At 44.9% G+C, this 14,569-nt stretch overlaps 1 protein-coding gene across 1 annotated transcript in view; it reads right to left on the bottom strand.

Moving 5' to 3' along the window:
- Positions 1-389: 389 nt before the first annotated feature.
- Gan (gigaxonin) overlaps positions 390-14,569 on the bottom strand; it is a 52,130-nt gene continuing 37,950 nt past the window's right edge. The window contains exons 6-11 of the mRNA XM_077792994.1: positions 13,972-14,084; positions 12,941-13,090; positions 11,618-11,754; positions 11,267-11,395; positions 2,096-2,205; positions 390-2,008 (exon numbers count right to left, since the gene is read on the bottom strand). Of these exons, the coding sequence (XP_077649120.1) occupies positions 1,827-2,008; positions 2,096-2,205; positions 11,267-11,395; positions 11,618-11,754; positions 12,941-13,090; positions 13,972-14,084 (821 nt within the window). The 3' untranslated portion in view covers positions 390-1,826. The remainder of the gene's footprint in view (positions 2,009-2,095; positions 2,206-11,266; positions 11,396-11,617; positions 11,755-12,940; positions 13,091-13,971; positions 14,085-14,569) is intronic.

Here is a 14,569-nt window from a genome sequence, read left to right as displayed (position 1 = left end):
CCTGGCACTGACGCTGCCTTTGCCAGGATGCAGACCGCGGCACACCTGGCCTGTGCCTCTGGTGCGCAAGATAAAAATGCTATGCCTCCTCTTCCCTGGCACCTCCTGGCCACACCCGGGAGTTAAGGTGCCGCACTAACATCCTTCAGGACCCCAAGCCTGGCCCTAGGTAATGATTTTTGTGTTAACTTACTTCCAGCAGGTGTACAAAAACCTGCAGAGAGTTCACCCTTTTTCCTGTCCATGGGTGGGAACATGCAAGCGATGTTTCATATGCATGTTAACTGCATACAAACATTCCCCACATGGAAGATATTCCTGTTCTCAAATTTACAACCAAAGGATGTATTTATACATTTAGTAATTATTAAGACAAAATGCTACTGCTTAGAGCCATATTCTAAGAGAAAAAAAAGTTATAGAAAACAATTAGAAATGAAGTACTCTATATTAAATTGATAAGAAATTTGATATTGCATAAAATTTGAACTATGAAGTAATCAAACACTTTGAAGTCCCTGATTTCACACCAAGGTGGCATAATTTGAATGGAAAACAAAATATCTTACAAGGTAAGTTCCACTAATGAAAGAACTCTTCTCTGGGAAGTGGGGTGGAGTGGGTGGAGGTGGGAATGAGTGATAGGAAAGGAGGGAAAGAGGAAAAAGAGTAATTGGCCTACTATGAACAGAATGAAATTAAGTTGAGGTAGTTTAGTCTACCAGCCAAACGTTACGCATAGCATAATTTGTCTAAAACTCTTACCAGTGAACGGCATTGGGAATACTCTATTACAAAGACCAGATTCTCAACACAGATTTGCATTCTAAGACACATTTTCAAATTCTAAACAGTAGTAAACAAGACTTTGTGTGCTTTCAGACGGATTATATTAAAAAGATTTTGATCCCTATGTATTTTATCTGAACAGTTTTTTTTAAAGTCATAGCAGACCCTTTAATATTTATCTGACTCAGATCTTTCCTTTATAAAATCTCCTATCCACTTATAGCTATAAAATGGTTTGATCGATTGGAAAGGAAGAATGGCACTGCATGAGATCCTTCACAACTCCGAAAGTACTACCCCAGAAATTATGGCATGACATATCTTAATCTAAAATGAGAGAAGTTAGCAACTTCCTTGAAGTTCACACAAGAGCTGTGACCTGACTAATCAATTTACTGGATCTTTACACGACTAAGACAAAACATCATGAGAGAGAAATTTTATCTCAGTTTCAATTCATCATAATACAGTCTTAAAAAGATTCTTAGGACAGAGCACTAGTAATAAATGGAGACTAACTGGCATTGAGTCCAATCTAACATTTTAGGCACAAATTCACTGGACAGGGTGAGGCATAATATATCCTTCCAAGTGTGGTAGAAAAGCAATCTTGGTATGCTTTTGGATGTGTTGATTTGCATATACGGATTTTCTGTTTGTTTACCAAAGCCACGTGCTGAATACAGCAGTCAGACAGGAGTTCCCTTCAGGGAAAACGTACCTTAGTGTTTTAACTTGGATACTTTACATCATACCGATTCCCACTCCCTGTTCCTTTTGATATAATTTACTAGCTCCACGGTTTACGGACACACCTCCTTGGAGGAACTGATTCCTCCCAGGCAGTCTTTCAGCAGTGACATGGTCTCCAAACAAGAGCAGAAGCTCAAGCTCCTAAGCACTATAAGACCCCCGCGGAGTTACCATACTGCAGCCCAGCACACAGAGCAAGTTTAGCTGCATCTCTGCTCCCCTTTCCGTCCAGCTATGTGATGGTGCGCTCGGGGCAGGACCTTGCTTTCTGCTCTGCATCCTCCTCAAGGTGAATGAACACGAATTCGGAATAAGCCTTGCTGAAGCTGCAGGCGGAAAAGCTTGCAATTTGCAATACGTAAGGCCGCGCACCCTGTGCGGCGAAGGTCAGATGGAAGGAGCGGCTTCGTGTGGTGCCAGGTCCCCGTGCTTCTTTTAAACTCACGCACGTAGTCGTAGTTGGTACCTAAATCACGAAAGTAAGCAAAGGTTAGACAATGTACCTCTGATTCACCAGGAAGCAGTTCCGGGAAAATTACTGTAGCATTCTAACCTGTATCAAGATCTCCAATAACATAGATACTGGCTCCTATGGGTACAGCTCCGTAGACAAAAGAGGAGCTGGCAGGGATGCACAAATTCTGGTCATTAAGATAGATCCACCTGCAGACAAAGCCAAAGGACAATATTAAGGAAAGAAAAGCGTGACCCTTTAGAAAGACTAAGAGACGGGAAAACTTGGTGAGCCACCCACAGCACTGGGCACCACAGCAATCTCCACCTCCAGGTGGCCACAGTGGCGCTTCCTGTCACTGCAGAGGGGAGCTCTGCCTGGGTGGAGGGTAGATGCCACTCCATGAGAAAATGCCCCCTCCCTTCCAAAGTGCACTGCATTATGCGCTCCAGTTAGCGGCGTCGTGAGTCCTTGTGGGTTAGTATTATCGTGTCAGTCTTTTTAAAATTTTAGCCATTTTAATGATGTGCATTTCCCTGAAGACCAGTGATGCTGAGCATCTCTGTATGTGCTTATTAGCCACTTCATGTATCTTCTTTTGTAAAATGTAAGTTCAAAGATTTGCTGATTTTTAAAATTGGGGTTACCATCTTTTGTTGAGTTGTAAGATCCTTTGTATTGAGCGAGTACAAGGCCCTTGTGAGATATGAGCATATCAATATTCTTCCCCTGCATGTGTGTGCCTTTTTCTTAGTGGAATCTTTTGAGAAACAGATGTTTTTAATTTGATAAATCTTTTTTTGCTTTTATGGTAATGTTTTTGGTGTCCTTCTAGAAAATATGTGCTTCCCCCAAGGTTTTATAGGTTTTTCTCCTATGCACTCTTCAGGAACTTTATGGATTTAGGCCTAGGATACATTTCAAATTCATTTTTACATATGGTACGAGTCTAAGTTCTCCTTTTTCCATTCAGATAGCTAACCATTCCAGCGCCATTGTTAAAGGCTTCCTTTCCCCACTGAAACGTGCCTTGGCACCTCTGTTGAAAAATCAATTCAATAACCATTAAAAAATTGAGAGCTCCAGGAACTAGCGGTTGGTTCTGAGGCAGAGGCAGAAAGAACACAAGATGAGCCCACAGCATCTATGATGCCAGAAAGTCCTTCAAAAAGGGGAAGGCATAGCATGAGGTGCGGGAGCTGGAGGGAGGAGCTCCCAAGCACCAACACGGAGCCCTTTGACCAAGAAGAGAGAGCAGCAGGACTGGAGTAAAACACCTGTGCATCAGGACCAATATGAAGAACAGAAAAAGGGCTGGGGCCGTAGCTCAGAGGTAGAGCGCTCGCCTGGCATGTGTGAGGCACTAGGTTCGATCCTTAGCACTACATAGAGTAAAATAAAGACATTATGTCGACCTATAACTAAAAAATAATAATAATAAAGAACGGGAAAATTTAAAAATAGGAAGAAGGGGTAGGTTTCCTTTACAGAATTCCAATTGACAAACATAGAAGAAATGAGGAAAGCAACGTCCCCACTAGGCAGACACCACAGTGGCGACTGTGGCCCCATCTGCTGGGCCCCATCAGCAGTCGGGGCTTACAGAGAAGCAGTGCACTTGCACCTTCTCAAAGGACCTCCTCCCAGACACTCACTAATCCCACTGGGAAAACAGTAACTCTCCAGAGAAGGAAGCCAAGGGACACCACCTCCACCTGCTGATCCAGGTCAAGGCATCTGGCAGTAGAGCTCACAGACATTTGTCTCGATCCCCTGCAGAGAACACAGTGTTACACAACCCCAGGCTAACCATGAGAAACTGTAAGTTCCTCTCAAACGAAGAGACATTCTAGGAAAAAACCTGACTGTTAATCTTTGGGAGTCTCAAGGTCAGAGCAGATGAGGAGACAGAGGAACGCAATGTCACAGCCTACAGGACCAAGGGAATGTGGTGACCAGATGCACATAGGATCCTGGACTGAATCCAGAGGAGATGCCAGTGAAACACAGGTGAAGTTCCAGAAGCCTGGAGTTTAATCAACACCGTGCAGTATAAACATCCCAGTCGCGACACTTGCACTTGGTCACAGAGGATGTCAGCATTAGGAGAAGCAGAATGCAGGCTTGTGGGAACTCCAGGACTATTTCTGCCACTTCTCTACAAGTCTAAAACTATTCCAGAATGCAAGCTGTCTTTGCTTTCCTTTAAGAAAGTAAAACTAAGCAATTAGCCAAGCAATTTCCTGTTAAGAGCCTACAGGCATGCTGTCACAGTGGATGTCAGTAGGATCTCAGGACTTCAAGGGCTGCCAATGCCCAATTGGCCTCTGGTGCACACAGGTATGCAGGCATTGTTCTTGGCCTGGCTCACTATGCTGTGCCTGCACCTTAGGTTTACAGCACTTCCATACCAAATATCACTAAAATTATTGCATAAAGAGCATCACTTTTATGCAATGGACACTTTCCCCAGACTGTTACAACGTAGGTAGCTTCCATATTTTGAATTCCAAGAAACAAGGGTGCATAATGAATTGTCCAAGAGTGCACGATGAATTGTCCAAGATGGTAAACAACTCAGAAGTAAAGACAAGTGGTCAGATTCCTAAATGTATGCTCATAACACTTGATTCATTTAACATCTGAATGCTGACTGGTGTCAGGTAGTTTGCTGGGGCTGAGAATACAGATTTTGGTCCTTACTTCTAAAATGCCTCCAATAAAAAGAAAAAAAGGAAAAACTAAGAGCTCTCACTGAAAAGTAAAAAATGGAGGTCCTGAATAAGCTTTTGAAAGAAAGAGTTTGAAAAATGTCAGACTATAATACTGGCTTACCTCACATTTCACATCTTCAGGAGTAAACATTATTATGCCTCATCATTTAAGTTCCTCTCAGTTTCTGAATCAAAGCTGATGAGTACCACTGTGCCTTGTGCTCAGCTGAGCCAGACTGCCAGGACACCCTTACAGTCCTCTTCTGGGCAGAGCCGTGGGCAGGGCCTGTCTGCTCACAGGATGAGCAGCACTCCCCAGCGAGGACACATGGGACTGTGCTGCTGCTAAAGCTCCCTGGAGCACAGTGAGGCTCCCCGGAAATTTTGCTGACTGAGAATGTAACAAGATTCATTCTTGGAATAATGGTATGAAGCTGAAGAAACTGGCCTATGTGGATGATCTACTCAATTTGGTCCTCAGCATATCAATGATACAGAATTCCTAGCTTCAAAAAACAAAAAACAAACAAACAAACAAAAATAAGCCTAGGGGATTGAGGTTATGTAATGCAATGCAGAGGCTTCAAGTGAAATGGAACTTGGAAATTTCACTGGATCACATATTGAGCTGCTGCTGCTTATAAGCAGGTAGGAAGGTTTAGAACATTGTTACTTCAATGTCCTTGGAAAGGCTGCTACCTGAACCACTACTTCCTCTTCTGTAAAGCAGGCACCTGAAATGCCTGCTGTGGAGCAAAATGAGTACCTGCATGGTGTCCAGGACGCTTCAGAGGTTACCATTAGAGTCACTTCTATGAGGAACAAGGCAACACCATGCACTTACGGCCACTCTCTCAAACACGGGCTATCAGTACATGGAGGCCATGATGACAGGTCCTTTGATGACTCCGAATTAAGATTGCCCCTGAGAATGACACTTTAAAATACAGAATGGACTGCAGCAGTGAGCTTTGGAGAGGCAAAGAACAGCAAAGAGATCTGGGAGAGAAGAGAGAGGAGAGAAAAGCAAGCTTTTATGAGGTGACGTGTCTGCTGTTTTTATTTTTTTTAGTGAGGGGGTACCAGGGATTGAACTCAGGGGCACTTGGCCATTGAGCCACATCCCAGCCCTATTTTGTATTTTATTTACAGACAGGGTCTCACTGAGTTGCTTGGCACCTTAATTTTGCTGAGGCTAACTTTGAACTTTGAACTCATGATCTTCTGCCTCAGCCTCCTGAGCCGCTGGGATTACAGGTGGGCACCACCGTGCCCGGCTGATGTCTGCTTCTTGACCAAGTGCTGCTGTAAGTATCAGCTAAATCTCTGGATAAAACACAAAATACAGCTACCAGAGGGCTCTGGTTTGGGGAAGAAAATGAAAGTTGAGTGAGCAACCCCCGTGAAGTGAATTTCCTGTTCCTTTGTAGTTTTCTCTAAAGGCAGTGTGAAGGAGGCACCATTGGGTAGCTAAAACTGGCCACCCCTCTGGCTATAGGAATTGGGAATGGGGGTCAGGAGCCCTGGAGTGAAGGGAAGACTCCAGAAAAGACAGGCACGGAGGAAGCCTTCATGGACGAGCATCTGCTCATTTCAAGTCTTTTGCCAAGTCTGGGACCACATGTGCCTGTAACCGAGGCTTCAAGAATTGAAATGAGAGCTGAGGTACCACCCACCGCAGGTATGGCAGCCTGTGTTGGACTCTGACCATGCTAACTGCCTCCTGAGACTCTCAGTGCCACACTCAGGGCCTCAACAACATAACTAACAATGTCCAGGATGCAATCAACAAAAGAAGAGTTAGAAAAAGGAGAAGCCATTCTCAAGGGAATAAACAATCAACAGACGCCAACTCTGAGATGACTCAGACGCTGGGATTTGTCAGGCAGAGAGCTGAAGGCAGCTACCATGAGCACGCTCAGTGAGGGGAAGGAAAGAGGCTTGTGATGGAGAGACAGCAATTTCAGAACAGAAAGAACGAAAAGAAAAACAGAAAACAACCAACCAACCAACACTAATAACAAACTGCACAAAGATTTTAGAATTGAAAAGATAATATTTGAAATAAAAATATGCTGGATGGTCCTAACCACAGGCTGGAGAGAGCAAAGGAAAGCAACAGCAGGTTTAGGACCGAGCAGCAGAAATCCTCCAACTTGATGAAGGGGAAAGAAAACGTTTCACAATGAGTGAAATGAAGAGAAAAGGTAATCCAAACAGCTGGGCGCAGCTAGAGTGGAGCTGCATGGGAACCTGAAGCCTCAGACCTGCACATGAGGAGCACACGGGGCCGCCCCAGTGATCTGGACAAGGAAGGCCAGAAGAAACCTGCAGTCAGTTAGAGCTGGGGATCACTCGGGTGGCAGTGGTTGGTGACAGCTTGAGCTAGGATGAGATGCGACGACAGTGTAGAAACCAAAGGGACAGAATGGAGCCAAACCAGCAGCTGGCTCTGTCCACAGAAGGCGGGGACAGAGGACGCTCCACCTCCTGCTGCAGGGCTGTGTGCAGGCCAGCATCCACTTCCCTTGAGCTCCCCTGGCACCCGCACCCTAGTGCTCTGCTTACAGGGAGCACAACACACTCCCCCGGTGGGACAATCTCGGTCTCCAGGGCTGGGAGGACTCTTTCCAATTCGTTCCTTCCTTAGGTCCTTCCCTTGGCCCTAAAGTAGTAGCTGTGCTTCTTACATCAGCTGTTTATGCATTCTTTTTTCATTTTTTTTTTGTGCTGGGGAAGTGGACCCAGGGCGCTGGGGCCTTGTGCATGCTAAGGACATGCTCCACACTGAGCTGTACCCTGAGCCCCCATTTGTGCATTATTTCAAGTCTTCCTTCATCTCTTATAGCAGTTGATCTTTCTTACTAGTTAATAATCAAGTATATTACATTTTCCCTGTTCAGATGACAGGTGTGCCTTCTGTCTCCTGACTGGATTCTTGGTGGAATTTTTTGGTCAAGAGTGGGGTTCAGCTCCTATCCTCCAGTTTACATGCCTTCTGGAGGCGCCTGAAGTATTGCGGCTCCCCAGCAGCAAGCTCTGATGAACAGGGCAGAAAACGTGATGTTCTGTGTGACATAGAGGTGATCGAATCTTGTGGACTCCTACGCAGCAGAGACAGGACTGACCTGGACCTGGGGTGAAACATGCAGGTTAACTGTCGGCCCCTCCAGGTAAAAGCAGATGGCTTCTGATGAGCCCTGAAAATTGGTCAGAATTAAAAATCACTGGCTAGGCCAATAGTGGAGGGCAAGGCCCGGGACCATGCTGCATAAAGACACAACCTGTGTGCAGGTACTACATCTGGACGGCATCTGTGATCAGCGTAGCCACCTGACTGAAGTTTATGACGTTGTGGTCATTTTCCAAGATCCACCTGTCATGTCTACTTTTCCTAATTGGATTACATAGGGCTGTGAAAGCTATCATCATGCCTGCATTTTCAAGTTTTTGATGGTGACATAATCTGTCAATTTCCCTAGGATGCATGTTACTTCTGGTTTTCTATGTTGGTAGGAAATCAGAGTTCCAGGGTTCTACTCAGCATTTCCTGCCACAATGGCCCCTAATCCCTGGATCAGAAACCAACATGAGATTCTTCCTGGTGTCACGCATACCTATTCCAATCATGCATTCTGGGATGAAAAGGTGAAACCGACAGGTCTGAGCTTCAAGTTAACCTGACTGATACACAAAACTGAAATGAAAATGAAAGGAGGGTGAGCAAACGCACAGAGGTAGCTGGAGGAAGTGAAAAGGACGTCTTCCTGCGGACGAAGAAGACTGGTGACCTCCTCACCTTGGATCAGAGGACGCCGAGGAGGCCGAGGACGGTTATGTGGATGTGGTAAGTAACGGGAAAGCGTGAAGAGGTCTGAGCAGGGGGATGAGATGGCCCGGGCTTTTGTCCAAGTCAAGAGGCAGAGGGTGGGCATTCGCCAGGGCTGCCCTGAGGCAGAGGACACTGTGCACGGAGGTGTGTGTGAGGAAGCCTGCAGATCCCAGGAAAGACAAGACATGGCAACTGATGACATGGCGGCATAAGAGCGATCAAAGAGGACCCTTTGAGTATGGATAGCTGGGAGGATGGCAGTATATTAACAGGACAGGACGCAGGATCAGGAAGAGAAAGTGTCGCCCTGGCTGAATGGTTAACTAGGACTTGGGAATAACTTACGGTGATTTCTTTGCTTTCCTTCTATCAGTGTTGTTTTTATTCAGAAATAGAGAAAATAAGATACGGCATATTGCCAGGAAAGTTTTTACCTAAAAATATGAAACAAAGACAGGAAAGACAAGAGATTACTTTAAAACAATCTAAATGGTCCCCAACCTAATACAGATTGCTCAACTGGCAATAGTTTCCACAATATGCAATTAGAACGTGCTTGGTAACATCTGATCTATTAAGAAATGAATGACTCCTATATGTTATTTGTCTATAGATATTTAAGAAAAAGCCTATATTATTTTTTGTGGTGCTGGGGATTGAGCCCAGGACCTTGTGTATATAAGGCAAGCACTCTACCAACTGAGCTATATCCCCAGCCCCAAAGTCTGTATTTTTTAAGTCAATAGAGCAGAGTCATGCAAAGGAGGACTCCAGAGCCAGCACACCCGAGTCTGAATTTCCTCTCTGTGCTCTGGTTTCCTTATGTGAAATAGGGCTGATTACAAAATCTACACTAAATCCAGTGAGTTAAGTGACTCGTACTTGGTGGCACCATCACATACATGCTTAGTGTGATCTAAACATGTGAGAATCCTTTGTACTATGTTGATAAGAGCACTTAGCTCTCTTTATTCTATTTATAAATGAATTTAACAGCCTAGAAATATGGAAGATGAAGATACAGAATCTTTTTTTTTTTTTTTTGTACAAGGGATCAAACTCAGAGGTGCTTAACAACTGAGGCACATCCCCAGCCCTTTTCTACCTTTTATTTTGGGATAGGGTCTTGCTAAGCTGCTCAGGGCTTTGCTAAGTTGTTGAGGGTGACCTCAAACTTGCCATCCTTCTGCCTCAACCTCCTGAGTCACGGGGATTCTAGGTGTGGGCCGCAGTGCCCAACAAGATGTAGAAATCATATTTGGTTGGAAGTGCTTTAAAATAGCAAAGAAAGAGCAAGACTTTTATGTTTAATAATCATGAACTTAAATCACATAATAAAGTTCATCAACCACAAACATGGAACAGATTGAAGGTCCCAGCAGTTTATGGCAAACCAAGTGGCAGGATGAAAAACTTCATAATGAGCACAGGGGCAGAAAGTGGCCAAACATAAGCGGGAGTCATGCTTCATGCTGTCTGAGCAGTAATCCAGTCAACAAAATAGCTTTACACCAACGCTTTATCAAAAACCAAACACACTGCTACTGCTTGATAACGCAGCTGGGTGGACTGTCTCGAGACTGACTGGAGCAGGAAATTAATAGCCTACTTCCTACCCTGGCAGTCAGCCGCATAGCACCTTTAGGAAGCAGCAGTGGGGCTTTCAAGTTCTTTGCCCACCCTCACTTAACAAACATTTCTGAACCCTCTCACACTTGGAGTCTCCTGACAGTCTACCCCTACAACTGGAAACAAAAAAGGCTATGAAAATATCCTAAGTTTAAAGCACATTAAAAATCAGGGAACATTTATATGTATTTCTAACATTTGGGATCTATTCATTGTTTGCCCTTTTGTAAAATAATAAGAAATGAAACATTATATTATAGCATCCTCTTCTGGTAACGACTGAGATTACATTCAGTGCAACGGTGTCCCCTGAAAATCTGAAGGTAGTAAGAGTACAGCAGTGTCATGGTTACAACAGAATATGTGAAAGGAGGGGAGAGGAGGAAGTCTGCAAAAGATGTTTTTGCTCTACGAGATGCACATGGCAGCTGGCCAGACATCGTAAGAACCTCAATGCCACATTTCATCTACTATTCGACATCTGAAGGAGTGTGACACAGGCCAGGCCTGATGCTGGAAGCCTGGATGCACAGCTGACTAGGATGGACCTTGCTCTGAAGGTGTTTATGATTGGTAGTTACAAACTCAGAGAGATGTGCACAGAGACCAGGGGATCACTGACTGAGGGACCCAATTCGACTGGAAGATAGGGTGCAGCTTTCCCCAGGCAGTGACATAAGCATCGTTTGGAAAAGGTCAGAGAGAATGAACAGTGGGAAGGGATATTTTAAGCCAAAGGAGAGGCATACATGTTTGGGGGGTGGGGGGGGTGTGTGTGAAACAACTGGGTTGGACTGTAGCAGAAAAAGCAGACAAAGGCCGATTATGTCAAGTCGAGAAGTTTAAACCTTTTCCTAAAAGGTACTGGAAGCCAGTAAATTATTCTAAGCAACCAAATGTCAAGATCTGGTTTACATTTTAGAGACTCGTTTCCATGGTTTCCACTGAGTTACCAATACTTCTGAAGTCACTAAATAAATGTCTTTGATCATATCTCTTAAATAAGAGACAACACAATGAAGTAACCTGAAATCAAAACTAAACACAGCTGAAACATGCTTTTAACAGTGTAAAGTAAAAGCTGTTTGCAATTACCTTTTAAACTCATCATGGTAGAACTCGGATTTGCAGGTGACCATCTCACCACCCTGGATGTCCTCACGACTTCGGACTCCCCCAAACACATACAGCTCCATGGCGACTCCACAGGCCACGGCTCCAAACCTGAAAGGCCACACAGCACAGCCAGCATGAGTCACGGCTGAAGACCTAAGTCCCAGCGCCTCTAGCGCTTGCTATAACTGCAGTAGCCAGCATTTCATGTAATTGAGGGCCTTCCTTTCTAGGAAGTGTCAGTCAAATGAAAGGTCACTTTGAAAGAAAGAGGAAGAAGAGTTGGGTAAGGGCTTCAGACCAGAAAGGGAGTCTGCATTCACAGTCACTCACCTCCTCTCCTTCAGTGGACATATAGCAGTCCACTGCTGGGTCCTCGGGTCATAGCATTCCACAGATTCAAACAGTTTTCCATATGATCCTCCACCCATGGCATAGATTTTCTTTTTCATAGCTGCATAGCAGCCAATCTGAAAAAAAAAAAAAAAATGATACGGACAGATGAATAGACAGTAACTCATCCAGAAACCAATTTATCACATAAAGGATTGATTTCTAACAGTAAAACTACAGTGCTTTTCTTTTTTTAAAAAAATTTTTTTTAATTTGTTGATGGACCTTTATTTTATTTGCTTATTTAGATGTGGTGCTGGGAATCGAACTCAGTGCCTCATACATACGAGGCAAGCACTCTACCCCTGAGCTACAACTCCAGGCCCCTACAGTGCTTTTCAATGACACCACAGGACTTAAAAATGAGAAGAGCAAGAGAACACACATGTTGTGAATCCCAGAGGAGGAGTTCTTCTGCATCCTAAGTCAATAGTCCTATTTTCTAAAAGCTCTCCCAGGCTGGGGGTCTAGCTCAGTGGTACAGCACTTGCCTGGTATACACAAGGCTCTGGGTTTAACCCTCAGTATTGCAAAGAGAAAAAAAAAGCTCTGGTCTCTATTCTTTTACCAATATTTGAAGATCCCAAGATACAGGTTTCACAGAACAATAAGTCATTTAATTCCTATCTAAATAGCTCAGCTGAAAGGGCACAAAGCATGTCTCTGTACCTGAAGATGTAAAATACCTATGATAACACATGAAGCTTAGGCTTGATGGATACTCCTTGCCCACAATAGGACTATAAAAAAAGACGGACTTTGCTCTAAACATCTATGTAAGCCATTTGCTTTCACCTGTATACTGACTAATGTTTCTCCCCCATCTTGAACAGTGATTAAGGAACAGGTGGGGATATCTGGCTGCTCCCTAGGTTAGTGCACACACATGGCACCATCAACAGACTTGTACCCAGCAGTGCCACCTCCTGCCCCAGAGTCAACTCCCAGGCACGCCCTCTTTCCTATCTTGGCATGTAGCTGTTGACAGGTACGGGAAGCTACTAATAAAGACAGAACTCGGGGCTGTGGTTGTGGCTCAGAGGTGGAGCGCTTGCCCAGCACGTGCGAGGTGCTGGTTTAGATCCTTAGCACCACACACACAAAAAAATTAAATAAATAAAATAAAGGTGTTGTCTCCAACTACAACTAAAAAAAAAAAAGACAGAACTCTTATCATTTTAAATCTTTAAGTACTCTGAGTTATATTAAAGGCATATTAAGAAATAAATGAACAGACTAGTTATCACAAGCTATTGTCCTCACCTTCCTAACCATGGTCAAATCAGGTTGCTTCGTCCAGGTTTTAGAGTAAATGTCGTAGCACTCCATGGAAATCAGCTCCTTCTCACCGTCCTCCCCTCCCAGAATGTACAGCATCCCATCAATCTCCACAATTCCAAAGTTGTGTCTTGCCTGAAAACACATCAAAGATCTTCGTATGTAAAAGCTGATACTTGGTATTTGATACAGATTGGGGATATCATTTTATTGCAGTGTTCCAGCAAAAAGGGGTTCAAAACCACTTCTCCTAATGCATCTTGTTTCTGGCTTCACTAGCACTCGCCCTTCCAGCACAATAAAGAACCCCAAACCAGGCATTTTTCAGAACAAGGGAATAAAATGTGGTGAATTCACTGGCATAACCATTACTTTTTAACTCACATAACTCACAGCAAGAAAAAAGAATATTACCTTAGGTAATAATGGGTTTCACAGAATTGTTTTTGCATAGCAATGGGCTGTGGGTTTCCAAGTGGAGGAGTGAGACCCAAAAGGGCCATAACTGTGCAGACTCTCCACGGGAGGGGCAGTGGGGAGGACCGGGCTGCTGAGGTCTGGGAGTGGCTGAAGCCCTGGGGTTGGCCATTCATCCAGCCACCACCTCAGAGCCCCATGTGCTGAGCCCTGCTCTAGCATGAAAGTAAATCGGGACAGAAGGAATTTCCAGCCATCAAAGAGCCTCCAGAAGGATTAAGAAAGACCTTATGTGTGAGAGAAGAGGCAGGAGGAAACCCCCTGAAAAGTGAGGACACAGCAAAGGACTGGGGGCGGGGGGAGGAGCAGGCCATGCAGTCTCAAGGGAGGTTCAGACAAGGAGGGGCAAACAACACAAGGGCCCAGGTAAGAGCAGGTGAGGCCTGAGCAGGAAGGAGAGAGGCAGGGCAAGGGGGTCGTGAGCACACAGGCGGGGCCTAGGCAGGGCTGCCTCTTCTCTTCCTAGACACTGGAACACTAAGCCAGCAAGAGGACCCAGGGGAAGAGGAAACCCATCACAGGAAACACACGTGGGGTACCTCATTCATGGGTGGCAATGCAGTCCACGTATTTGCGTCTGGGTCGTACTTTTCTCCTGAGCTCAGGGTCTGCTTATTTTCATCTTGGCCCCCGAACACAAACAAAAATCCCTCTGCAAGAATCACAGGACACACATAAGTCACCCAAAATGCACGTCCTCCAGCACGTCAAGCTCCACAGGGTGGAGCAGCATCTGGAGACCTTCGTCAGCCACCATAGTTTTGTTCTTGGACTCAGGACCTTTGCCCCTTGGTGACAGAGCTGAGTTTGTGAGTCATTCTGACCACTCTGCTTTACTCATTAGTGTCTTTGAGGGGACTCCCACCCCTACGGTGAGAAGCCAGGCTGACACCACCTCTTCAGTCACCAGGCAGCTCCAGATCATCTCGGTTCACCTATTTTATTCCTGGTTCTGACTCTCATGCAACTTCTGACCCAAAGGCCACACCTGCCCTCAAGACCCCTGGGACACTCAGAGCTGAGCACCAGTGTGCCCTCTGTATTCAAAACAGGATCCAAGAGTAATTATGGGACTTCTATGTAAAGGTGGATTAGATATTCTTCTTCAAAACAAATCTACATTGTTGGATAAAACAC

The sequence above is a fragment of the Urocitellus parryii genome, chromosome 15, assembly GCF_045843805.1.
Source record: "Urocitellus parryii isolate mUroPar1 chromosome 15, mUroPar1.hap1, whole genome shotgun sequence".
In the NCBI taxonomy this organism is placed as follows: domain Eukaryota; kingdom Metazoa; phylum Chordata; class Mammalia; order Rodentia; family Sciuridae; genus Urocitellus; species Urocitellus parryii.
This window is presented reverse-complemented; position numbering and strand designations above follow the sequence as displayed.